Below are 26,126 nucleotides of genomic sequence, written 5' to 3' on the forward strand. Positions count from 1 at the left end.
CAAAACCGAGGTACATATCGAACCATGATTTTTGTGTATCGTTACACCCCTAATATACAGTATATATATATATATATATATATACACATTTTTTTTGGTAGCCAGAACGTCACTAAGAACATAAACGGAAGGTAAAACATAACCTTACCACTCTGAACTTTGGATTCGGGGGCGGTAATAATACAATTCTCAGACTCTAAGTATAGCTACATTTATGAACTTTAAAACTGAAAAATTAACTTCCATTCCATACTTTGTTTTGGCGCCGTGCATTACATATAATCTGATTGGTCGGCTATTGTTGTCTGGACATGTAATTTTTTGTAGATTCACAACATTTGTTGATCATTTTAAAACAAAAAAATAAGAAATTACTCAGTAACGGTTGGGAGTCGAAATGTAATGAATTACTTTACTTTTTTTTAAAACGCACTTGAGTACAGGTAAAATTACTGATTTAGAAATATACTCAAAAAAGTACAAGTACCCATAAAAGCAACTCAATTACAGAAATGTGCGTACTTTCACCTCTGGCATTAGATGCGTCAATTATTGACCAAATCACAAATAATAGTATGAAGTGCCTGAACATTAGTAGTAACTTCAGTACATGTTCTAACTAAAATAATTTTGATGAACATTTACTCAGTTTCTTTTATCATGTGACACACTAGTAATGATGGGAATCTCAAGAATATGGATTGGTTTTGGTGAAAGTAATCTACTCAGAAGAGCCTCAGTTGTTTCCGCTCAGTGTTGTGAATGGCACTTCAACGCTGACGATACGCTCCGATGTCACCGGGGAATGAAGTTAGTGCCGCAGTGAGAAAAATAGGAACAGCTGGAGGGAAAAAAGGAGCCTGCTGAACTCAAAGTTTGAATACAAAACTCCCAAAAAAGAGGTGACAGTGGATAAACATATTGTTATGAGCCCTTAGAGTTAGAGTTAACTTTTATACTCGAACTCAGTGGATCAGCTTAATGATACAAATGTGGAATCTTTAACTGAAATATGTGACTCTAGAGGTTTAATTGTTAAAAGTAATGGTATTCTAATAAATTACAATGCCATTGTTTACCCCAGCAGCATCCTGAAACATAACTATGTTTTTAAATGTTCTATTTTTTACAATATTGATCACATTTTATTCCCTAATGTAAATAGTCACGTATGTTTTATCCCTTTTATGTATTGTTAGGCAGAATTATGAGCCATGATTAATCTAAATTATTTCATGGCTACTCAGTGAATAATTTGATTAGAAGGTTTATTTGTGTGTCTTGCTGAATCATTAATTCAAATGATTATAAATTGCTTCTTTCCTCTCTGGAAAACTACATATGGTGACTTCTACAAACCTGCATTTTTTATTTGAAAAAAGTTTTGCCACATTAATTTATCATGCTTGGTACTTGGTGCTAATGAGGTAAAGCTCTCATACTATTGCATTCAGAGAGTTAAATGAGTGTCTTAGGGAATAGTTAAACTTCAGCTGTGGATAGTTCACGAAATTCACCTCACTCCTCTTCACCTCCTTTCTCTGAAGGTTTACGATTGCTTATTCAAAAGTTGAAGAGAAACAGATCTTAAGTTTGCCCACTGGAGGATGTTGAGTTTCTTTCAATTCAAAGCACCGACACTCCAATTCAAAGCACTGATTCTTAACCTCTTAAGACCCAGCCACTTTTCGCCAAAAATCACATACCCATAACAGATAATGTTTTTCTAAGCTTCTATATGACCTACATAGGACCCTTAGCTGTTACCGATGATGTGACATTTTGGAAATACATAATACAGAGTGACAACATATCATGTTTTAAATAGAAAAATCTGTAGTCCACATAAAAAAAAAAAATTATAAAAAAAACTAAAGCTTTACATCAAATATAAAGCCAATTTTCATTATCGAAGGCTGTAAAAGCAGAAATAATTGCACAATGTATGGACATCACTGCAGCAAGTTTGGAGATAATAAAAAGCATTAGGCCAAAGATATACATTTCTGTACAAAGAAGTTCAGGCGGAAGCCCACTTTGTTACAACTGTGCTAAAGTTTTCCACAAGTTTATAACGGCAATATGTCAATGAAATTGATTCCAATCATTATTAGTGTTCGAAGGCCAGAATGGTCAGAAGGACCCTATTGTAATTGCTTTTATTTACAATTATTATACTTGTCAGTGACAAATCCTAAATTTGACCCCCTGAACATGCCTGAAGTGTCACCAAATTTGGCACGCACCTCAGAACTGGTGAAAAATAACAGTGACAAAACAGATGTTCTCCTCATTGGTACATAATCAACACTCTCAAATCCAATAGTTTCTCCATCCAAATAGACAACTCCTCCACCTCCCCCTCCCCACAGGTCAAGAGTATGGGTGTCATCCTCGACAGCACTCTATCGTACCAATCCCACATCAATAATATCACCCTTTATGCATATTTCCACCTCTGTAACATTAATCACCTCCGCGCTTTCCTCACCCCTCACACTGCTGCTATCCTTGTCCACAGTCTCATCACTTCCTGGCTTGATTACTGCAATTCCCTTCTCTTTGGTACACATAATGACTGTCCATCCCTAAACAAAAATCAATTACCCATCATGCCTTGCATTTTCAGATGGTGCCACTTTTAGTGGTGTTTGATGCCAACAGCTTCAGCGGAAAGACAATATGTCGTGTTAACCTCAAATTACTGTTGGATGAACCAACAGGTTGGTGATGAAGAAAAAACATTCTGTGATCAGTGGGAGGGGCCTATAGTGTCATCGGACACTGGAAAATCCTTCGCCATCACATCACTAAGCTAATGCTATCTTATTGTTAATGCTAGCTTAATGCTAATGTTAGCTCATTGCTAATGCTAGGTTATTGCTAATGCTAGGCTAGTGTTATTGCTAGGCTAATGATAATACCAGGTTATTGCTAATGCTAGGATAATACTAATGTTAGCCCAATGTTAATGCTAGGTTAATGCTAATAATAGCCCAATGTAAATGCTAGGTTAATTCTAATGCTAGGCTAATCATAATCCTAAAGCATTTAAAATGCAATATCTCAGCTGTTTTTCCACAAATTTGCATTGAATTTGCTCAGGTCAAACCCAAATCCCCAACATTGGGATACACAATCTTGGGTTACCGACCCCTGCCTTTTCTTCAGACCCTACAACGTTACTTGCGGCTTTAATTAGTCTTGTGTTTGACCACTAGGTGTTGCAATTTGGCTTGAAATAAACACATCCAGTTTTGTTCAGGTCTCTGCGGTGCCATGCACTGTGGTTTCACTCTTTAGTGGCATTACGCATGTGTCTAGTTCAGCAATGGTTTGAACAATCAGAATGTTTGACATGTGTTGCAAAGCTGAGAGCCTGTAGAAATTGGCTTTATTAAACACTATGGGGCCGAGATTTAGCCCTGGCCAATCAGAGCTGGGTAAAAGAGGGACCAGCTATTTTATGCACAAGCACTAAGCGCTCATTGGACGAATTTCTCGACTGAGAAGTGCTTAGATGTGTGTAATGGCTGTATCTGTCTGACTACACTATTTAGATTTATCAAAATATGGAGTTTTATGCACATTGGCGCAACTTTTGATAAGAAACAACAAAGGTAAGACACAATTAATCAATGCTGACTTTTTTTGCAGTGTATTTTCTGATTCTGTGGTGTTTTGCTACGTAACATACCCGACCTGTATATCGGTTGATTCAGCTCAGCCTGCAGTTTCATGCAGGCTTTTGTTAAAGCTTTGTGTTTATTTTGTGTCTCACAGCATGGAAAAAAGGCAGAGTTTGCTGAGTTGTTGACTTTTCCCTCTTTGAACATAACGGCCTGGTGTGTGCTGTGGTCTTTTGTCCTGAAAATGGGTTGGCTACAGTTGTAGCTGAGTTTCATGGGCTTACGGAGAGGTATAGAATGTGTGATTTCAGTCATTCTTTACAACATTAAGACCCGTGAGAGTCCCGAAAGCTGGAGCTGCCCCCACCGGCGGGTCCGTTAAGGTTGAAGAGGAAATTGTTCTTTAACTGTTTCCAGGTACCAAAAAAGAAGCATTGGTGGATAATTGACTACCACGCAGAACCAATATTGAGGATTTTATGATGGTTTCGGGGGCATAGAACTCATCTATTTCCCCTGTTTCTAATTTCTGCTCTGTGCTGTCTGAGTAATCATAGATTCATTTTCTTTACCCTCTAGCACTCTTTCTAATCCCACATCTCTCGCTCCCTCTTACCTTACTTCACTCTGTTGCACTGGCTTTCATGCCCCCCTCCCCTTTTAGTCACTCTGTTTCTCTGGGCTTGACTCCCTCTATCCATTATACTGCTTCGTCTTCTGTTCACCATGAGTTTGTATCATATTTTACTGCCCTTATGAAATCTGTCCCTTTGTGCAGTTCAGTTGCAACTATCATGTCTGAGCCAAATGGCCTCATTCCTCTGCAAAAGTTGAAGGTGAAGAGATGGCCTTTAGAGCAGTGTATTATATAAAGTGATTATTTGGAAAATGATTTCCAAACAAAACAAATGCAAATATTGTAAATAATGGAAAGTGGAATGCCACAAACACACTCAAAAGAGTAAAAAGTAGCCATTAACAACTTTATATTTAATGCCAATTGACACATTTTGAACGCATGTTTTGACCCAACACACATTTCTATGGAATGTACCAAAGGAAATTGAGAAAACCTAAAACAAAGAAGCTATGAACCTGTTGATCGACTCCAAACCATTTGTTTCATGGAGAAACCAAAACATGTGAACAATACGTAGTTTTAAAATATCCCCAATTTTTTTTCAGAGTTTACCAATTTCTGTTTCATCGTCTTTCCATAATTAGACGGCATTACTGACTATCAAACTTTCCGAAATTATGCCAAAAAAAGATTTAACATTTAACATTTACATTTTGTTTTACAGTAAAAACTATAATGAAAATGTGTGTCCCAAAACATGTAGGTAATGTTTTTGTCTGTTGTATACAGGAGGTATTTTCATTTCACATGTCATTGTGCAACAAAACATGATACTTTACTGTGCAAATGACAACAAACACTTTGAATCAACAGCCCAGTCTTAGTGTTGATTTGTTGTTTGATAGAAGGAAACCAATGTTCAGATGTTTGAGGTGTCACTGAAGCTAAAAACATTAGCCTCAAAGGCAATCTTCTGCTTGACAGTTTTTTATTTCCCAAAAAGTCTGATTTCTCAGCTTCCAGGTTAAAAATTGGCAATTTTCTGTGAAATCTACTTATATTCAACTGCTGATTACGGAAGAAAGAAACAAGATAGAAACATAATTTTTTAATGACGACAGTAGAGGGTTAGATTTTCCGTGATCATAATAAGAAATGTTCTGTGGGTCTTAAAATATCAGTCAAAATGCTCTAAAATGGCTGGCAGTGAGGGGGTTATACGTTGTGAAAATGGCTGGCAGCTAGTTAAAGAATCTCATTTTGTAAATAAGTAGAAAGAAACACTATTTAGTGGATTGTTACCCCATTTCTTTTTTTTTTACTGTGTTTTCAATCAATCAATTTTATTCATAAGAAAGCACCTTTCATACAACAAGTGTAAACTCAAAGTACTTTTGCATAATTAAAAATACAAGAGTTATAGAAGTATAGAAATACAGTTGTTTAAGATGAAGTTTTAATTTGAAAAAAACAAAAACAAAATCTATTTAAGTCTGCAGAAATTTCAGGCCTCCCCACATGGGTTACCAACCCCAAGGTTGAAAAACACATATTTAATGGCTCCTGAATAGATTTTTTTTTTTTAAAGTACCTCCTGTAGTGTCATCGCATCCCCCTAGGGGTACAAGTACCCCCATTTGAGAAACACTGCTCTAAACTGTGGCTTAGTGATCACACGTGAATGTTTTTTTTAATATATTTTTTTGTGCAGAAACAATATTTACTTCTTTTCTTCCATTACTTTCAAAGAAGCACGGCATCAAACTTGTATAATGTTTCCAATGTTTTTTATTCTTTCAAGCTTTATCACACTTTCACACACAACAAAATCTACTCTACATCCTCCTTACCCTGAAGGAGTGAGACTATCAATATTTACACCCCAGGAGTCATTTTACTTTTCACTATTGCTAAAATACATACAGTGAAACTTAAGATTAGGGTTATTTTGCCCTTCACTGTCACAATGTAAAAGGCATCATTCCACTGCACAGCGACTGTGCATGTCATCTAAAAAGATGGTCATAAACGATGGTGTCACAGTCCCTGTGCCTGTAGACATGATAAAAATGAATGAATGAGTTCCTGCATTTCTCTGCAGGGAATTGCCTCATATCAAAAGCGGCTCATCCTTTTCAAAAATCTAAAAAAACAACGGCTACATTTGCTGCCTCGCCACAACTTTTCACACTGCACTGCAGTCACACTCTGTAGCTGGAGATCAGTGTAATTTCAAGCTGCATCATAGGACGTGACAGAAGCTGACCTGAGTGTGATGCGGATGTATGACTCAATGTTGTCAGCAACGAAACTTCCGTCTAAAGAAGCTGTCCAAACGTGGATTTTACAGTGAGCCCGTTTTAATATTTTACTTTGATCTGTCAGTTCAGTGACGCGGATGTCATGAGCTTCCCACAATATATGCTGTTCAAGAGAGGAATAACAGAGCAGCATTAAACTATTTATGCAAAGACACTGAGGAATAAAACTGTCTGGGTCTACGTGAGTCAAAGAAGTTTCTGTTCGTCAGATTTGGAGAGGGAGCTGCACTCCTAAGGTAAGTGAAAGATATCAGCTTATCTTAACTTTATTCTAAGTTACTTGGGCATGCAAGATGTAGAACCTGTGTTATACCTGCTAGTATTATATTACCTAGCTGGCAGCTAACTACCCATTATCTATGAACCTACCACAGTATTTTATGCTTTAGTCTTCCTGTCCATCACCATGACTGAATAATATTTTGTCCATCTGAGATCTCCATTCAACTTCCTTCCAGTTTTCCAGCTTGTTTGCTGCAGTCTACAGCCAGTCAGCCAGTCAGTTTATCTGTCAAATAAACCCATTTTCTGTCTAGCAGTTGGCATGTCTGTGCATGTTCTTTGCTTGTCAGCCTCTGTGTGGTGAGTTCTGGCAGCTTTGTCACTTGTGTTCACTGCTTTGTTTTCCAAAACTTCCCTCCGATTTCCTTTCGCCTCTCCACGTTCGCCATCTGAAACGCGCACTGCTATTATCCAACTGCTTTTTTGTCAACGCTGTTTCCAAAACATTTTCCTCCATCTGTTCAACACCTATCTTCCTTGCTGTCACCAGAGTGCAAGTGATCTTATAAATAACGGAGTCTTGGTTGTTTGTCATTTGTAGTCACTTTGTCACATTGCAAATGTTGTCACAATGGTAACGTTGCCAGAGGTGCTCCATGTGCTCTGTGCCGTTTGTGAGCATCAACAAGGTGAGCTAACGTTCAAATGAATCGGTTTGATTCCACCAGCTCTATCAGTGCCCAGACAGGATATGCTGGTGTTGTTACGCATTGACAACACATTTGCAGATGACATTGTGGTATTTTTTTTCAAGTAAAAACTCGCAAAAACTTACCTGGGAAGCGACACGATATCTTCACATATTTTTCAATGAACTGCACGGAAATATTGTAATACATTCTAACAGCGCTGATATCGTCACATGAATCACTGATGTATCTTTTCAAAGTTATTGATTGATTGATTGGTGTATTTAATTTTAACATGTGAAATGATAAAAGAACAACAGTTTAGAAAAATAATAACAATAATAATAATTAATTACAAAAACAGAAATAGACCATTGATATAAAACACGAACTTCTCAACTTACATGTGTGAAGAGGAGTAGGAAGAAGTGTACACTTATTTAATCCTACCCATTTAATCACTAGCAATTTGGCTGTTTTAAGTGCAACTAATAATACAATTAATTACCCATATATCATTAAACAAACAATCTACATATTCACAAATAATCCATAGCTAATCATCAAAACAGAAAAAAACAACAAAAACAACTGGTGATTAGTGATCAGATTCATTCTTTTATACCTGTTTTTAAACTGAATTATGTTTGAACATTGTTTTTGCTCCACACTCATTCTGTTCCATAATTTTACTCCACAAATTGACATACAAAAACTTTTAAAAGTTAAAATCTTGAAATGTAACTTTCCACTTAATTTGTAACCCCCCTCTTATGTTTTGGATGTTTTCTGGCAACAGATTACTTCTTGCTCTGTAAAAAATATGTGCGCTTTTGAATTTTACAAGGTCACCAAACTTTGAACTTTTAGTTTTAGGGAATTTGTATGTTCTCAAAAACCAACATTATGAATTATTCTGATGGCTCTTTTCTGTTGTGTGGAACTTTTGTAAGTGTTTCTCCAAACCCGTGGACAGTAATTCAGGCATGGCAAGACTAGTGATCAATACAGAATGTGGAGTGAATTGTGATCCAGAATGTGTTTTGCTTCGGCAAGGGCTATTTGGTTTGGACGCGTTACATCCCTTAACAAAAACTAAACTGCATTTAATACATCGCCATCATCTGTTTCTACTCTGCCCTTGATGAAATGTTGTGTTACATTTAGAGACACGAATTCTGCAGGGTTTGCCTCCATAGGTGATTTATACTTTGGTTGCTTTGAGACCTAGACAGTCATTCTCATCCCGATTGCTTTTGGTGTCATCATATGCAGCTGTCCATGTGTTAACTGTAGGTATACCCATGTGTGTTGACAGAATGGTAGGATAGGAGAGAGAAAAACGAGCTAGCAGCCAAGAGAGCAATACGAGTAAACTAATGTAACATAAAGCCTTGCTTAGACATCAAGATTTCATGAAGCTATAATGGCCGCATTGTGTGCAACACAACATTAAAAGGTTTTTAGTTTCACACATAATGTAATTACATACTTCTGTAGAGCTCTATGAATTCGAGATTTCACTCATTGTGGAGTAACGCTATTTTTCAAGGGTGCCATGAATGCCCTTAACCCCTATTTGCTCCAACAGGCTCCATTTTGTCACAAATTAAAACAACCAGTGAGATTATCAGTGTTATTCAAATCACCTGCCAGTGGTTAGAAGCTTATGGCTCATGAGAAATGAACTGAATATTACAATAAGCTACATTATCGCTGTTTCAGGATTATTCTCTGATTGCACAAGATTTAGTGAACCTGTGATGGTGTTCATCCCCAAAGACAATGCTTTATCTATTTAATTACTGAGGGTTGAGATATGGCCTAAATCAGTGGTTCTTAACTGGTCTGGCTTTGCAGGCAGAACCATCACTCCTCATAAGCTGTAACCCACATCTGAGAAAAAATTACCAAGGAAATATGAAGTTATTTTTACCTGAGATAATACAAAACATCCCAGTATGATAAAACAGAAAAACAGTTTGTTCTTTGAAATAATGATGGCCAACAGTGTTGAAGCTCCAAAGGAAAATATTTACTTTGAAAAACAACAAATCACATAAACATTGATGCCTTTATTGCAAATACTATCTAGGTCAGCCATGTCCTAGAGATATTTTACTGCTCTGTGTCAGGAATACTTTAAAGAAGGAGATCGGAATTTCTAACTTGGAAGTGCTGATTTCCAAGATGTATTGAATGCAGCATCAGCCGTACTGTTCGGTGGACTTCTGGGTGAGTGCAACATGCACCTCTCGGTGGTGCAAATTTGCAAAAATTCCATAAAACGCCCTTTTAAAACTTAACATAATACACATGTATATATACATATGTGCAGTATAATGCAAACATTATGACATGTCAGCATAAAAACCCATTTATTGTACAATTATGTACAGGTACTCAGAATAATTTCTATTAGGAAAAAAAAAAACATTAAAACTGTATACAGTATTGGGCTGCATAGATACTGTATAACCTACAAGAGACCTGTGAGAGTAGTTCTGCGATGCACATTTGGCCTCTGACTAAGGCTGGGCGATATGGACCAAAACTCATATCTCGATATTTTTCCTCAAAATGGTGATATACGATATAAACCCTGATGTTTTTAATTCAAATTAAGTCAGACCAGAAAAACTATTTTAGGTTAAATTTGCTGACATAAAATGCCACACAGGCACATTTAATAACAAACAGGTGTACAAAATGTGTCACTTTTGGCTTTTTTCCCTATCAGGGACAGCATGTGTGAGTAATTTCTGTAGTGTGGGTTTGTTAGGGAAAGTTCTGGGTAGGGCACATTAGAAATGGCAAAAGCAGCCACTCCTAAAACTAGTAGTTTAATATATATATATATATATATATATATATATATATATATATATACATACCATAGATCAGTTGTTCCCAAACTGGGGTACGTGTACCACTAGGGGTACATGAGCACATTTCAGGGGGTTCAAATGATTAGAAACTGTTAAGAATTGTTCCGAGTTCCTTATTAGGCAATTTTTTGAGCAAATTCACCACAAACTACCAGAAATATTGCTCAATAAATGACTATATCTTCTTGTAATTTATTTAAATAGGATTATTTCATGCTGTAGAGGCCATTTTATCACACTTCTGGCAATAGGAGACAATACTTAGCTACATTTTACAAAGGAGACCCTATTTACTATTGAAGTAATCACATAAGTTGCATGATATATTCTTTTTAAATCATTTACATGAAACCAATGTTTGAGACACATTTAGGGGTTAATGAGAGCCCGCTGTTCCACATATAAAAAAGCATAGGAAATTATGGAGTCGGTACTTATGATATGAAGAGGGGGTACACATGATTTGACAAAAATGCAAAGGGGGTACATGGCACAAAAAAGATTGGGAACCACTAATTTTATATATCGCCAAAATAGAAAACTCGATATATCTTGAATCTCAATGTATATTGCCCAGCTTTACCTCATACCCACAAGTTGAGAACCCTGGGTCCTCTTCAGTTGCGTAGGTACTTTTGTGGGCCTATCTGCAGGCAGTTGAAATGTAAAGACAAGGAATATATTGTACAAAGGGCCTTTTTCTTCTACTTTTTTTTATCCTCATCCCAGCAACAAAATCTTATCTGAAACTGCAGTCACTTACATAAAACGTAGCATTAGATTACAAACACGTTTATTGGGCTAATCAAAAAAAAAATTGCTGTACAAAGCAAAGCAACAACAAAGCCTTGTTGATTACTGAATGTGGTTACTGAGTCGTCCTAAAAAAAAAAAAAAAAATATCAAGCTACTTTGATAAGAGCCAAATAAAATGGTTGTCTTTAAAAGGGAGCAGAGAATCTCTGGCTTTGTAATTGTCCAGCTGGATGTTAGCGATAAAGAGCGTGGCCTCACGCCTGTACTTCTTGAAGAGAGCGTGGGCTGTACACCCACGGCAAAAAACACCCAAAAAAACACTAATACACAACAGTCTGAAATCTAAATCTCTCACCGTGTTGTGGAGCATTATCTCCATCTTTGCAATGATGTAAGACAAAGCAACGTATTGCCTCCTTTCATCATTCTTTCTTGCTTTGGTATCACTTGTGCTTTGGGTCTTAACTCTCCTGCTCATTTGTAAGTAGTCTGATTACCATAGTGAGGCCTATGAGGCATGGGTAAACCTGTGCCTTCATTTACGCATACACAGTTACATGTGCATGGGCTCACGTACAAGAAAGGGACGTGTTTCAACAATCTTTTTAAAGGCAATAGTTTTTGTCTGTTCCCTTATCCTCATGCTGATAATTGCCCTTGGGTTCCGATAAGTATTCATGCACATGTGACACTGGCTGAATGTTAATCCTGCAGGTGCAGAGATGGCACTACAGTGGGAGAAAGAGAGTGAAAGGATGGAGCTCTGCTTAGACCACACACACGCACGCGCACGCACACACACGCGCGCACACACACACACACACACACACACACACACACACACACTTCCATGATTTAACAAACTCCCCTCGAGCTGAGGAACGCTTTTACAAGTCAAGAACTTGCAGACTGAAATATTACCTGTAGCTAAAGCTATGGATTAGTGAAGCCGAGTGTGAATGTGCTGAAATCTCATTTGTGTATCCACAAAAATGAATGCATGTGATTCTGGATGTAGGAGCTTGATGCAAAATGGTTTATTCCCTTACAAACAAAAACACTCATTAAACACCACATTTAGTCCAACTCCAGAAACCATACATTTTATACACACCTCAACACACCATCCCACTAGGGTACGACCACCGCCTCTACCCTCCAGAGCTATGTTGCTGGGTGCTCTTTTCGAGGGGTCTCTCCGGGCAGTAATGGAGGGGAGCACTGTCGATCGCCTGGTTTGATGGGTGGGTCCGGGCACCTTTGGCTGGGGGCTGCTATACCACAACAGGTGTGTGCCGTTTGTGTGCCACTGTCTCGCGGTGACGGCCGTCGGTCGGTCGCACGCCGGTGGGGGGCATCGCCCCATGGCTTGTGCTGTCCGCTTAGCGGCGGGGCCTGGGCTGCTGTCTTTTTGCTGTGCAGTCCTGGATTGTGGCTGGTTTTTGGGCTGGGGGGCTCGCCGTCAGTGGTTCCCGGTGCCTGGTGGATGCAAGCTCGGTCTGTCGACTGTGCCGGTCTTTGCGGAGGTCTTCCGGGGTGGGCGGTGCTGGCCACACCCTTGCATGCGCTGTGGGGTGGCCCCTGCTTGGGCGGTGCCATGCGAGGCTGGGGTCTGCTGCTCTGCCGCCTCGGGGCTGTGCGTGCCGCATACCGGTGTGACGGTCTGACTGGGACGGTCTCCCTTGGGGGGGTCCTGACTTTGACAACAACTAAAGCTCATCATGCGGGCGATGCCGATGAGGGGTGATCTGAGGCGCTCTGGGGGGCTTGGCCGGTGCTCAGCCGGTGCTCCAGGGGAGCCGCTTGCAGCTCGGTGTCCCGGGCGGCTGGGGATGCGGCCGTTGTCCTTGAGCGGGCTGCTGCCGGTGCTGCTTCTGTTCGAGTTCCTTCTGCTAGTTCTGGCCCGCTGGCTGCCTGTCCAGCGCTTTCCTAGCTGCCTCCCTGGTGTGGGTCCTTGCTCATCCGCTGGGGTCTCGGGCGGGGGGGCTCTCTGGGCCCTCCCCTTGGGGTGTTGGGTGCTGAGGCGTAGGTGGGGGTGGGGAGGTGGGCGTTGGCGGGGGGCCTTGTGGTTGGGGGTTGGGGTGCGCTGGGTTCTTGGCTCCTTGGGGCTCTCTCGAGTGTGTCCGGGGGGCGGTGTCTGCCTCTCGGCCTGGGTTCTGTGGAGTGTCTGGGGGGGCTGCTCGGTCATGGGGGGTGGCCTGGGGCTCCTTGGCTCCCGTCGTTTCTGCCGGCCTGGCTGCATCTTTGTGCCCAAGGTGGTGTTTGGGTTCAAAGAAATAGTTCTTACACATTGGTCATGGATGCACTGGCATGCCTTGGGCTGTGGGATAAACTCGTACTGAGCTTAACCTTAGACACGTTGATCCCAAATTCAAGTTTTAAGTATAACCACTCACTCCTTCCCTCTGTTCACGGCCACCACCAATTATACTTAAGCTGGGTGCTGTGTCACCCGACTCAATTTCTCCACACTTGTCACCAAACTGGCTTGATTACACAACACAATAAGCACAACTATATCATCACATCTCACTCTCACTTCAAAACAGTCAACTCTTTCCCACCCCTTATTTCCTACCCTGACTCCCTCTTCCCTTCCCACTCACCTAGGTGTAACACTGCCCTCTCTTTTTATATCCTCCCTTAGGGAGGGCTGGTGATGGTCACAATTACGCAATAAAATAAATTCATTTATTTAATTACAATGACAAAACATGCATTGCTGTCTTAAAAAAAATTTCACTTCTTGTAGTGTTGACCTTCGACAGCATGTGTAGACAAAAAAAATAAATAAATCATTCATCAACCTTTGACAAACAACTGTTTGCCCAAATTGAGAAAATGTGTCTGACTTCTAAAAAAGTAGATTTGTTGTTAAATTTGGGTGTACTGTCTATTAATTTGTTACAGCAAACCTATTAAATAAATGTTGTTAGATAAATACACTTTTCTTTAAAAACTCAATCAATGAATTGACTAACACAGTTCAAAGAATATTCATTTAAAGTATACTTATATTTTTGTGTACACTTAGGGTGAACTAGTTAAAAATATTCCATTGCTGCATACAAAAAATATAATAGGAAGGCATAGGATGTCTTTTTGAGACTTTTTCGCACTGGCAAATGCCCACAACCAAACCTGCAAAGTATAAAAAGAAATTCCACAGTAAGGGAATTGGGATTCTTTCACCTCAATGAACAGAAAGTAAAAATAGTTTTTCTAGTTCATCTTTGATCAACAGGAGAGCTGCTCCATCATCCAGTGTGTGAGCATTGGAGGGTATGAATCGCCCAATAGAGAAATGTCACAGAAGTATTTGCACTTGAGTCTAACAGTAAAAAAAACAAGTTTAATAAAAAGTTATTATTTTCCAAGAGGATTATTCACTGCATCCAGTTTTGTTATCTTTGATGATTATTACTTATGGATGGGACTGTAACATCATTGTTCTTCTCTGAACATTTTCGCGCAATGTTGTCAAACTACCGGTAAATCATACCGTCAAGTCTAATATGCAAAAGAATATTAAAAATAAACAGCTGCACAAAATGACTAAAAAAAACACACAAAAAGAAAGGAATATAAACAAAAATAATCAAAATGAAACCAAAATCACACAAAAGTGAATCAAAAGCACATAAAACAAAATCAGAAATACACAATACTACTCCAAAAGTGCACAAACTAGCAACAAAAACAGACAAAGAAGCAGCAAAACAAAACCCTTTGTTACTACCAATATCAATGCTCAGATTGGTCATTGTTCTAAATAATAACACAAATTCTAAAAAAAACACTATCAACATTTTTGTAGCACCTGCTGTGATAAAAGCTGTCCATCCCTGATCTGAATGCATTTCTTTTGGGCTTCAAAGCTTTATTTTTGACATTTAGGATTCAACACCACTTGAGGACAACAGGATGAAAATAGAAAACAAGAATGCAGGAGGGGGGGCCTTCCTCCACAGCAGTGCTCTCCTGCTGAGTACCTGGCATCGTACAATGAGGGTCATGTACTGTCAGTGGGTCTCTAAGTGCCTGACACCATTGAATCATACCAGCAACAATTTATACAAGAGCCTGCCACCGAAAAGTGTCTTTCTCTCCCAGATAATTCTGTGGAACAGTCCATGGATGACTTCGCAAAGAAGTTGTAGCCAAAAACACCAGCCATCAAACTTTTTATTACAGTTTTTTTTGCAGCTCAGTGGCAAATACCTTGAGGACAATATTCTACTAACTGGAAGTTCAATTGTCAAAAACATGCTCCCTGAAACATACGCAACTTTAGGCTAGTGTATTTTAGGGGCCAAAGTCAGCAGTTACATCCCAAACTCTTGGCACAGGAAACCATGTACACAGTGAGATTGTTATTTTTGCTGAGGACACACCAGTAGTTGGAGGTCACTTAAGGAAGGTGAAAATGCTAGGATTTTGCAGAACAATCCAGCATTAATGATGTACAGGAGCTTTTTGTCTGTTGCTGTTTGCCGCCTCTATCAATACTCTTCCAAAGCAAGGTTCAGTTCAATGTTGAATGAATGACCTTCTGGGAATAACATACAGTAGCCTAATGAGGAGGAATAATATCCATTCAGATCCAACTCTAGATCACAAAGTCCAAATGCAAATTTAGCAAAATTGATGATGTGAGGTAGGCTATATAAATTCAAGTGTGAACCTAGTGTACAAGTTAAATGACGGATTATCTAATATATGTAGTATTATGTTTTGTGATGTTGCTAGCCAGATGTCTGGAAAAATAAAATCCCTCCTACTCATCAACACCTTCTCAGAGATGTAATGCAATATTTACAATTGGAAAAAATTAAATATTCTTTAAGGAAAAAAGAGCAAATGTTTTATTCAATTTGGCAATCCTTTATTAATTATTATAATGACATGTAAATTTGGGCGGACCTCCTAATACTTAATTTGACCTAGTTCTGGGCCCGCTGGCTGCCTGTCCAGCGCTTTTTGTCTTTGTTTTTTTTTTCTTCTTTTTACTTTCTTCTCAGTTTACATAAAAAAAAAAAAAAACCTGGGTGGAGGAGGAAGAAGGTTAATATAAAAGTTCCTAACCTGATCAGCCTGTGTTGTAGTGGATGTGAAGTTTAAATCCCTTCATTTCACTCTTTGATGCACTTAAACCTGACTCGGTAATGAGGTGTGTTCTCATGCAAAACTCGTACGTAGGCTCTGATACTCCATTTTAATACCACTGACAGAATCACAGCCTCAACCAACTAGATTTGATTGATCAGTTATGCAGTTTGGTTGTGAAAGAACGTCTGCTGTGTGCAAATAATTCAAGGTCAGCAAGAGTTTAAATGGTAAATGGATTTGATTCATATAGCGCTTTATCTCCACCGAAGTAGTCTTTACAGTAGTGCTTTACAATATCAACTCACTCACCTGTTCACACTCATTCACACGCCAATGGGAATAAAAGTGAAATAAAAACAATATGCGTAAAACACAGTAGGTCAGCAGGCCGGCCGTGCCCCCCCTGCTGACCTACTGTGCCCCCCCAACCCCACTCTTCCCACACTACAGGAGGAGCTTTTTATTACTCAAAGTCAAGAGATCTGGTTAACCATCGCTACTGACAACACACACTGACAGCGCAGACGGAGCCTGCTCTGTTGATTCACGTAGCGTCACTCACATTGCGGCATCGCGAGAGCCAGAGCCATATAGACATATAGATATAGAGTGCTAAATTCAAAAGGAGGGCAGGAAGTGAAGTAGCTTGAGAATCTGCCGTCTGAAATAATCAAAATGCCCATGCTTTGCGTAGTTTACGGCTGCTCCACTCGTTCTAACTGACAAAAGGAAAAGAGATTTTATAGAGGACAGAAGATTGCCGTTCACAAAGGTGAGAAATGTAAAAAGCTCACAGAACAATGCCGTAAAGAGTGGATTTTAAACCTAGTCAGATGCGAGTCAATACGGAGCGTTCTTGTGCCCCCTGCAGTTTTCTTAATGCCCCCCCATTTAATATTGGCTGGCGCCAACTCTGGGCTGACATAATGCTGCCATTAGCATGAACTAGTGCAGTGCTCGTAGGAAGTATGTATTGCTATGGAAAAGTGGGAGGGTAAATAGCTTTTTCATGGATGGCCAAATGAGGTTGTGTTTGAACGTGGGACGTCATCACTGTAGAGGTAAGACTGATGACATCATCACTGTGGAGGTAGAGGACTGATGACATCATCACTGTAGAAGGTAGGACCAATGTTCCAATGTTCTAACTGATGACATCATCACTGTAGAGGTCATCACTGAGTCGGTCGACTCAGGAGGTGGGGCATCCAAACAAATCCGACGTTGCACACCCTTGAATAGAGCAGCAGCCGTGTTGAAACTCTCAGGTCAGTCTGATCCTAATCCGCAGAGATATTTAAGGAACACACAGACAGACAGACAGAAAGCGATTCCTTGCTTTTATAGAGAGATAAGGTGTCACTGGGTTAATAGGAGGGATTTAGTGGGGTTATGGGCGACCGTGGCTCAGGTGGTAGTGGGTCGTCTTCTGATCGAGAGGTTGGGGGTTCGATCCCAGTACCTGACTATGTGTCGAAGTGTCCTTGGGCAAGACACTGAACCCTAAGCTGCTCCCAGTGGTCGACTAGCGCCTTGCATGGCAGTCCTGTCCCACTGGTGTGTGAATGTGAGTGATTGGGTGAATGAGCTGATATGTAAAGTGCTTTGAAACTGCTTCAGTGTGGTGATAAAGCGCTATATAAATCAAGTCCATTTACCATTTACCAAAGGGTTAGGGTAACGAACGACACTTAATGACAGCCTTATTCATGCTAATAACAGGTGTCATATCATAATAATGATAGGTTAAAGTTAGCCTTTATGTATACAATTTCATTAAAAGTGTTACTCCGAACTGTTTTATTTCATTAATCATAGCATCTGTATTATCATTAATAGGTCCTCGTACCAATATTAGGTACAGGTGTAACACAAATCAGAGTACTCATATTATTGGACGTCGCTGGTTTCTAAAGAATACTGAGATTTGAACATATAGTATGTTGTCAAAAAAGGGTTTAACACTCTTTTACAGTCTGCACTCTCGCTCTATAGATCATGAGCATATTGTTTAAAAAAAAAAAACAAAAAACTATAAGCTTCTACAACATCCCATACAGACAAAGGTTGTATCTAAATCTACCTCAACAGCTGTCTGATAATACCTGCTTACGAACAGCTGGGAACGACATTCAACAGTGCCCCAAGATTTTAAAATCAAACTAAGTAATGAAGCCATTGAATGATACAACAAAATAAAGAGCAAACAAGCTACAATAGATTAGCAATGACATAATTAAGTAATGATTTTTTTTTTTCATGTACAGTGTTTAAACCTCCTGTCACTCATATCATACGATCAATGTTACTAATGCTTTTCAGGGATTGAAGTCTTTCAGCTGAACCATGCAAGAAAAAAAAATCATTAAGCTGCATTAGGAACCTGCTACTACTCACTGGTGGAAAAAAAAAGAGCCTCCAATCAATAACAAAGATAATTAGTTCAAAGCTGGTGCGTTACTGTGAGAGTACAACATGGAATTAGTGCCGAGACACACATGCACGTACACAAATGACTCAATCACAGACGCGCGCAAGCACACACAAACCAGACGAGACCCTCTGATATTGCGTAAGTAGTGCACGTAGTCAAACATGAGAAAATCCGAGCTTGGAGTAATGGGAACTGTGTGATGATTTCCACAAGTACAAATACACACCGACTCTCCTGTGTTTCTGCTCTCGTCCACACACACATATGCTGGGAGCTATGTTCCATATTCATCAATGCAGTATTATATGACTTCTTGACATCTCTCTTATTCTTTCCTCCAAACGAGTTCCTAAAAATAGAAGATAGGAGCTCTGCTCTGCTTTGAGTGAATGAAAAACTTTCACTTGTAAAAATCTGCTAATTTGCTAACATTAATGGCATTTTATTAAAGCAACTAAATTGATTTAAGTGTGTTTATAAGGTAAAGCCTCTTTATTAGTGTGGTGCTCATGGGCCCACAGTAGTCGTCAGAAAGGTGTCTTTCAACTATTCAAACCTCGCTCTTCTGCTATTAAGTGGATTCAAACCTGCAACCTTTCAGTTTTTAGGAAAGTCACTTTCCTAAATGTTACACACCTCAAACAGGACCCGGTCAGGCCAACAGCACCGTCTGGTCATGCCCAAGACACGGCTCAAACCGATGGGCAACAGGGCCTTTGAAGCCGCTGCCCCCCCGCCTGTGGAACACCCTCCCAGACCACCTCAGGGCCCCGCAAACGGTGGACACTTTTAAGAAAAGACTTAAATATCGCCTTTTTACAAAAACTTATTTTAACAGTTAATGGCTATTTTTAGTCCTGTCTTTTTTTTTTTTTTTTTTTTTTTTATTTTTTTTTTTTTTTTACCTTGTCTGCACATGCTTTCGAAGGTTAACACTACAAGAAGTGCAATCTTTTGACAGCAATGCATATTTTATTATTGCAATTAAATAAATTTATTTATTTCATTGCATAATTGTGACCGTCACCAGCCCTCCCTAGGGAAGGGTAAGAAATACTTTATTAAAGGGAGGATGTAAAAAAGAGAGGGCAGTGTTACACCAAGGTGAGGGGTTGGAGGGGGGTGGGGAAGTTAACAGGGAAGAGGGATACAAGATAGGATATGGAATGGGTGAGGAATAGTTTTAAGTGATGCGATGTGAAATTGTGGTTGTGTATATTGTGTTTATTGTTGTGTTGTCAAGCCAGTTTGGTGACCAGTGTGTGGTTTAGGAATAATGGTGGTGGCTGTGAACAGAGGAAGAGGTGAGTGGAAATTCCATAAAACAGGTATTTGGGAACAACGTGTCTAAGGTTGAGCCCAGTATGAGTGTTATCCCACAGCCCAAGGCCAGTGCATCCATGACAAATGTATTTCCAAGTACCGCCACTGCAAAACCCAAGAGCCGCCCCCGGGCCCGAAGAAGCAGTCAGGCCAGCAGCAAGAGCAGGCAGCCTAAGGGCCCCCGGCGACCACCCCACGGCCAAGCAGTCCCCCGAACGCCCCCAAGATCCCAAGCCGAGAGGCAGCCATCGTCCCCCCATACACACCCGAGAAAGCCCCAAGGAGCCAAGGACCCAGCGCACCACGCCACCGATCCCACCCCCAACCCCCAGACCCCCCACCCCATCGACCCCCCCACCCCCCCACCCCACCCCCGCGCCTAACCCCCCGAGGGGAGGGCCCAGAGAACTCCCTGCCCGAGGCCCCAGCGGAGGAGCCGAAGCCCACACCCAGCAGACGACCAGAACCGCGCCGAACAGGCAGCCAGTGGGCACCCGCCGGCGAGCCCAGAGCCAGCAGGGGCCCGACCCCAGGCCAGAAGGACCCGGAACGGATGCAGCACCAGGAGCAGCCCGCCCAGGGAGGACGACCACACCCCAAGCCGCATAAGGCACCAGGGGGCCGCTGGGAGTCTCCCCGCCGGCCCCCAGGCACCCCAACCTAGCCCCCCACGGCGCCCCAGATCACCCTTCACTGATGCCGCCCGCGCCACGAGCTTCAGTTCTTTTTTTTTTTTTTAAAGCCAGGGCCCCCTCCAAGGGCCAAGCCAGACCACCCCGCCGGGATGTGGCCCCCTATTCCGGCCCCCGACACCCTACCTCACGGGGCACTGCCCAAGCAGGGGCCGTACCAGTAGGTACGCAAGGGCGCGGCACGCGCCACCCGCCCCGAAAGACCCCCGCCAGGACCGGCCCGGCCAGCAGGCCAAGCACCCCGGGCCCCAGGAGCACCCCCCGGGACCAGGACCCCCCAAGGGCAAGCCCCCGGGCCAAGCCCCCCGGGACGCATCCCCCACCCCCGCCCGGGACCCGGCCACGGCCCAGCAGGACCGCACAGCCCCGGACAGCCCACGGCCAGCAGCCCAGGGCCCGCCGCCCCCCGGACAGCGCCAGCCACGGAGCAGCGCCCCCCGCCGGCCCGCGAGCAACCGGCGATCCCCACCGCGGGGACGGAGGCACCCCAATGGCACACATCAAGTGCGGGACAGCAGCCCCCAGCCAAAGATGCCCCGGACCCACCCACCAGTCCGCAAACGGCAGGATAGACCCACCAGGCAGCCGACAGCAACCTCCACCACCGGAACAGCTAGCGCCGCCCCCCAGTAAACAGCATCACCCCGAGGCGCCAAGCAACCCCGCCCCAACCCCGGCGAGGTCCTGTCTTTTAATATACAGTATGTTGTGCTGAACTGTTTTAATCCTTTAGCACTTTGAGGTTTGGTATCAAATGTAAAGTGCATTACAAATAAAATGTATTATTATTATTATTTATTTGATTCTAATTAGAAGTGTTGCAAAAGTAGATTATATTCTTTACATAATAATAGAACATCATGGTAAACACAATCCGATGGTTGAGACCAGGGGTTGTGTTGACCAAATAATTTTTAATACAGTGACGGAAAAATCTGTCATTTTAACGGATTGCAAATCGTACCCCAACCACTTGGTGGCGAGTGAGCATATTATTTAGCTAAAATGCAGATTTTTTTTTCCACCAAAGCGAGTGCTTGTGGGATCATGATGATTGACGACTTTTGATCACTTCACAATTCTAAAAAAGAATAGAAAAATCAATGCTATTTAATATGTAATTATTATGATTATTATTTTTTTTAAATTAGAGTGATGGGTAAAAAATTGAATATGACAGGATTTGTAAGACCCCGCCAGTCAAAACGACAGATAATGAAAAGGTCTAGCGTAACCTCTGGTTGGGACAGAGGTAAGACCCAACAATTCGACACATTCTCATAATCTGTGTTTCCATTACAAATTTTCATAAATAAAAGCAATATTTCTAAATGTTGACAAAGCATAACTGCGCTTTGATAGATAGATAGATAGATAGATAGATAGGTAGATAGATAGGTAGATAGATAGATAGGTAGATAGGTAGATAGGTAGATAGATAGATAGATAGATAGATAGATAGATAGATAGATAGATAGATAGATAGATAGATACAACATCAGGGATGCATTTGAACAACATTACGTTGCATTAGCCACAACAAAAACAGTTGGATAAGCAGCAAGAAATACAAGAGTAAAAAGAATAAAAAAGGATGAAAACCAGTTCAGGTCAGAGAGGGATGCAGTATATAAATATATATATACTGTAAATATATATTGAATGCGTTTCCATTGAAGATGTTTTGGGCAGGAGCATCGTAACTCCCGTGAAATCTCATCCCGCGAGATTTCACAGCAGGAAAATGTAGGCTCAGAACCTCTTTATAACGCTCCATATTCCTTTGTTGTTTCACGTCTAATGTGGAAGTAATACGTTTTAAGTGCAATGCTAAGAAATGACTTGGTCACCAATTCTGTTTATACATATCGTGCCATGTTTTCGTCACGTGACGTGTAGCGCTTTTGCGACACATTTCAATATCGAAACGTCTGAAATTGGATGGAAACCTAGCTACAGAGAATCTATTGTAAACCAAGAAGAAGCAGCGGTGATGAGGCTCTGCTCACCATGCTGTCACAGAAAACAGAGGTCTGTTTTAAAACGCTCTGAATTTGTAAAAAGCCCAACTATGAAGTTACTGCAGCACGAGTGAAATCTGTGTTATGAAAGAGTGTTAACTGCGCAGAGACGGGTTGATAAAGTATTCATTTCAAAAGGGAATTTGAATTCAGCTGGTAAACCTTTATAAATTATTACTATTATCCATTAGATAAAACAATGTTCAAATCTTTATTCTAAACAAGTCTCTCTTTTAGGGTTATGGAGAATGAGACCAATGTGTGTTATTCACATGTCTAAATGACAGACTGCCGAGGTTGTTTCTGTGTGTTTGCATACCTGTATTCCTCTTTAGTGAACACTGGAATAACAGAGGGCTGAAGGACTGTGATCTCTACTAGAGTTGTGTTCTCCTTTACAGGCACACCGTCATCATAGGCCACCACCAGAAGCTGTCAAACACAAACACGTTTGAGTGAGACTCACACCAGGATGGAACATAAACATGTCTTTTTTTACAATGCAACTCTAGTACAGCTCATTTTCGGCTCAGTGAGACGTCATTTTTATAGAGCACTTTAGGAACAAGATGTAAAATAAAAAGGATGCTGTTAATGCAAAAGACGACAGTAATCAACTAGAATAAAAAACCTTTTTTCTCCTGCAGTGTTATCTGCAAGGCAATATTACGCCTGCAACCTACTGACGTGCTATGTCTTCCTCCCCACTTAGTTTTTCTTTGTTTGATTAGAAAGTAACCACTGCTAACCAGGCCCAGTAGAATCCTAATGAGAGCCAACATTCTCCTTATTTAGTTAAAACGTAGTACCAGTGACTGCAGGGTTTTCTTTACATTCCTAGAGTAACCCCAACATCAAGAAGGAAACGAGTGGTTATATGAATAAATTAAAGCAACAAACCTCTCCACATGTTCAGAGAGAAATCTGTGTACCAAAAGAAAATTACTTTCTTACCCAACATACAAAAAAAAAAAATGTTGTTTCCAGAGCCATTGAACCTCCAAAATTGTCAAGCTTTCGTAATTGCAGCAATGATTTTGTATTTTTGTGTCAACTCTTGATAATCAGACATGAGACGTTGTTTATCACTGTCACGATCCAAAAATTGTCAATGATGTTGGATCTGCTCATTTACTTTGAATTATTGGGAGCAAATGAGGTAGAATTAGTCCCCTGGGTGACATCTTCAGAGGATGCAGAATCCTTGTGGTAATTAAAGCCAATAAAAAGATGAAATTAGCATGGCTCAAAGCTCCATTCAGGCATCAAGGGTAGGAAAAGAGGCAGACTAGGAAGTAATAAGCTGCTGTGGTGCACTTACGTACATGGCTCTGTGCAGAAAGACTCTTATTTATGCAAATAGTGCATGGAAACAAGCAGAATGTAAGGTGATAATCAATTTCCTCTTCTACTTTATTTCAAGTTCTGTCAAACCACCACATGTTAACTAGCGTCAAAAAGAAACAAGACATGGATACAATAAAAGTCTTTAAAATTGTTTAAAAAGAGATTAAAAAAAATAGATTTTTACTCAATATGACTGAACCACAAATATATCTTAACCCTTGCTGAGATAGGAGGAGTATGATAGTTATTGTGATAAAAGTCTTGATACTTCTGCGTATTTCACTCTGAAAATATTGAAAAGTTTTCCATTCTGGGACAGTGACCTTATAGTGGTGCAGGGATAGAAATGAAAATGATGGGCACAGCCATTAAAATGCATGCTGAGAGCAGTGAGAATGACAATGTGGAATACTTACTTGAAACTTCATGTTGGGCTCCTCGTTGAGGTTCACTCTGGTGACGACATGTCCCGTGTCTTCTTCTACTTCGAATATACTGGCAGAGTATGCTTCCTGGTCCACTTTGTAGCGTACAAAACCTGCTGGGGTGCCCTGGGAACAAAGCAACACTAATGCTCAAACATAGTGTCAGTAATGGATATACATTGTTTTGTTTTTTTTTTTTTTTTTAATTTCGGTCTATAGTAAATACTGTAGGTTGCTAGAGCAAAACATTCCCAGAAAATTAAGACAAGACACCCTAAGATTAGCTAAAATAAGATAAGCTAAGCTCAGTTAAGATAAGAGATTTATAAAAAGGAAAACAAGAAAAAGCAGAATAAAAGATGGCCATGGACTGACAGAGTTAGTACAATCTTTTAACCATCACTTGCTTGCCTTACACACTTTGCTTGAGATAGCTACTGCTAGCACACAAGATAGATATTGAAATTGATTAAACCTGCTGGAACATTTGATCAGATAAATCCATAGTGCAGACCTCACATATCAAAAAAAAATGAAGGCCATTTGCTCAGAAAAAAACCCAAAAAAAAAACAAATGTAAAAGGTTGAAATCGCTGCTTGAACGTTTGTTTTCATCTCCATCTGAAACACTGTTCACTGACATTTTCTTACATTGCATTGTGGGATGTGGAGTCTCGGAGACGGATGCAAATAAGTATTTTTTACTTTAACACAATTAATAATGGTAAGAATCGTTTCTTTGCCAGACAAGGAGGACAGTGATCGACTTGACACCATTTTTTTTCTAGAGTTTCAATCCAAAGACCAAGTCCAAAGTTCTGATTGACTCATAATCTGACATTCTGCAGTCAGATTAAATCAATCACAGGGCGACCGTGGCTCAGGTGGTAGTGGGTCATCTTCTGATCGAGAGGTTGGGGGTTCGATCCCAGTACCTGACTATGTGTCGAAGTGTCCTTGGGCAAGACACTGAACCCTAAGTTGCTCCCAGTGGTCGACTAGCGCCTTGCATGGCAGTCCTGTCCCACTGGTGTGTGAATGTGAGAGTGATTGGGTGAATGAGCTGATATGTAAAGCGCTTTGAGACTGTTTCAGTGTGGTGATAAAGCGCTATATAAATCAAGTCCATTTTACCATTTACATTCCAGTTTTAAAGTATTTCCACTGGCTCCCAGTCAGCCTCAGAATAGACTTTAAAGTTCTGCTGCTGATGTTTAAATCTGTGAATGGCTTTGGTCCAGAATACATCAGTGACATGTTAGTCAGGTATGAACCCAGCAGGTCTCTCAGATCTATGGACACAGGTCAGATAGTGGAGCCCAGAGCTCATAGCAAACATGGTGATGCTGCTTTTAGTTGTTATGCTGCAAAGAAGTGGAACAGTCATCCAATGTGAACATTTTTAAATCAAAGTTAAAAACTCTCCTTTTCTCTACTGTTTATGACTGAGAGGGAGAATTTTAAAATAATGTTATTGTTGATTTAAAGTTTTTTATCATTGATTTTAAACCTTGTTTCATGTTCTTATTAATTCTTAAATGATTTCATGTTTTCTGTATCACTTTTTAATCATGTAAAGCACATTGAATTGCCTTGTGTATGAAATGACCAATACAAATATATCTGCCTTGCCTAGTTTGTTCCCAGTATTCTTCGTGATATCGTAATAATGTAAACACTTCTAAGCTCC

The 26,126-nt window shown here is 40.6% G+C and overlaps 1 protein-coding gene across 2 annotated transcripts in view; it reads right to left on the bottom strand.

Annotated features, from left to right (window-relative positions):
* The window catches only part of LOC114481278 (protocadherin-15-like), a 225,534-nt gene that overhangs the window by 55,620 nt on the left and 143,788 nt on the right, over positions 1 to 26,126 (bottom strand). For both annotated transcript variants that reach the window (XM_028475966.1, XM_028475967.1), the window contains 2 exons: positions 24,428 to 24,562; positions 22,984 to 23,096 (listed from right to left, as the gene is read on the bottom strand). In XM_028475966.1, the coding sequence (XP_028331767.1) occupies positions 22,984 to 23,096; positions 24,428 to 24,562 (248 nt within the window). The remainder of the gene's footprint in view (positions 1 to 22,983; positions 23,097 to 24,427; positions 24,563 to 26,126) is intronic.

The sequence above is a fragment of the Gouania willdenowi genome, chromosome 19 (assembly GCF_900634775.1).
Source record: "Gouania willdenowi chromosome 19, fGouWil2.1, whole genome shotgun sequence".
Lineage (NCBI taxonomy): Eukaryota > Metazoa > Chordata > Actinopteri > Blenniiformes > Gobiesocidae > Gouania > Gouania willdenowi.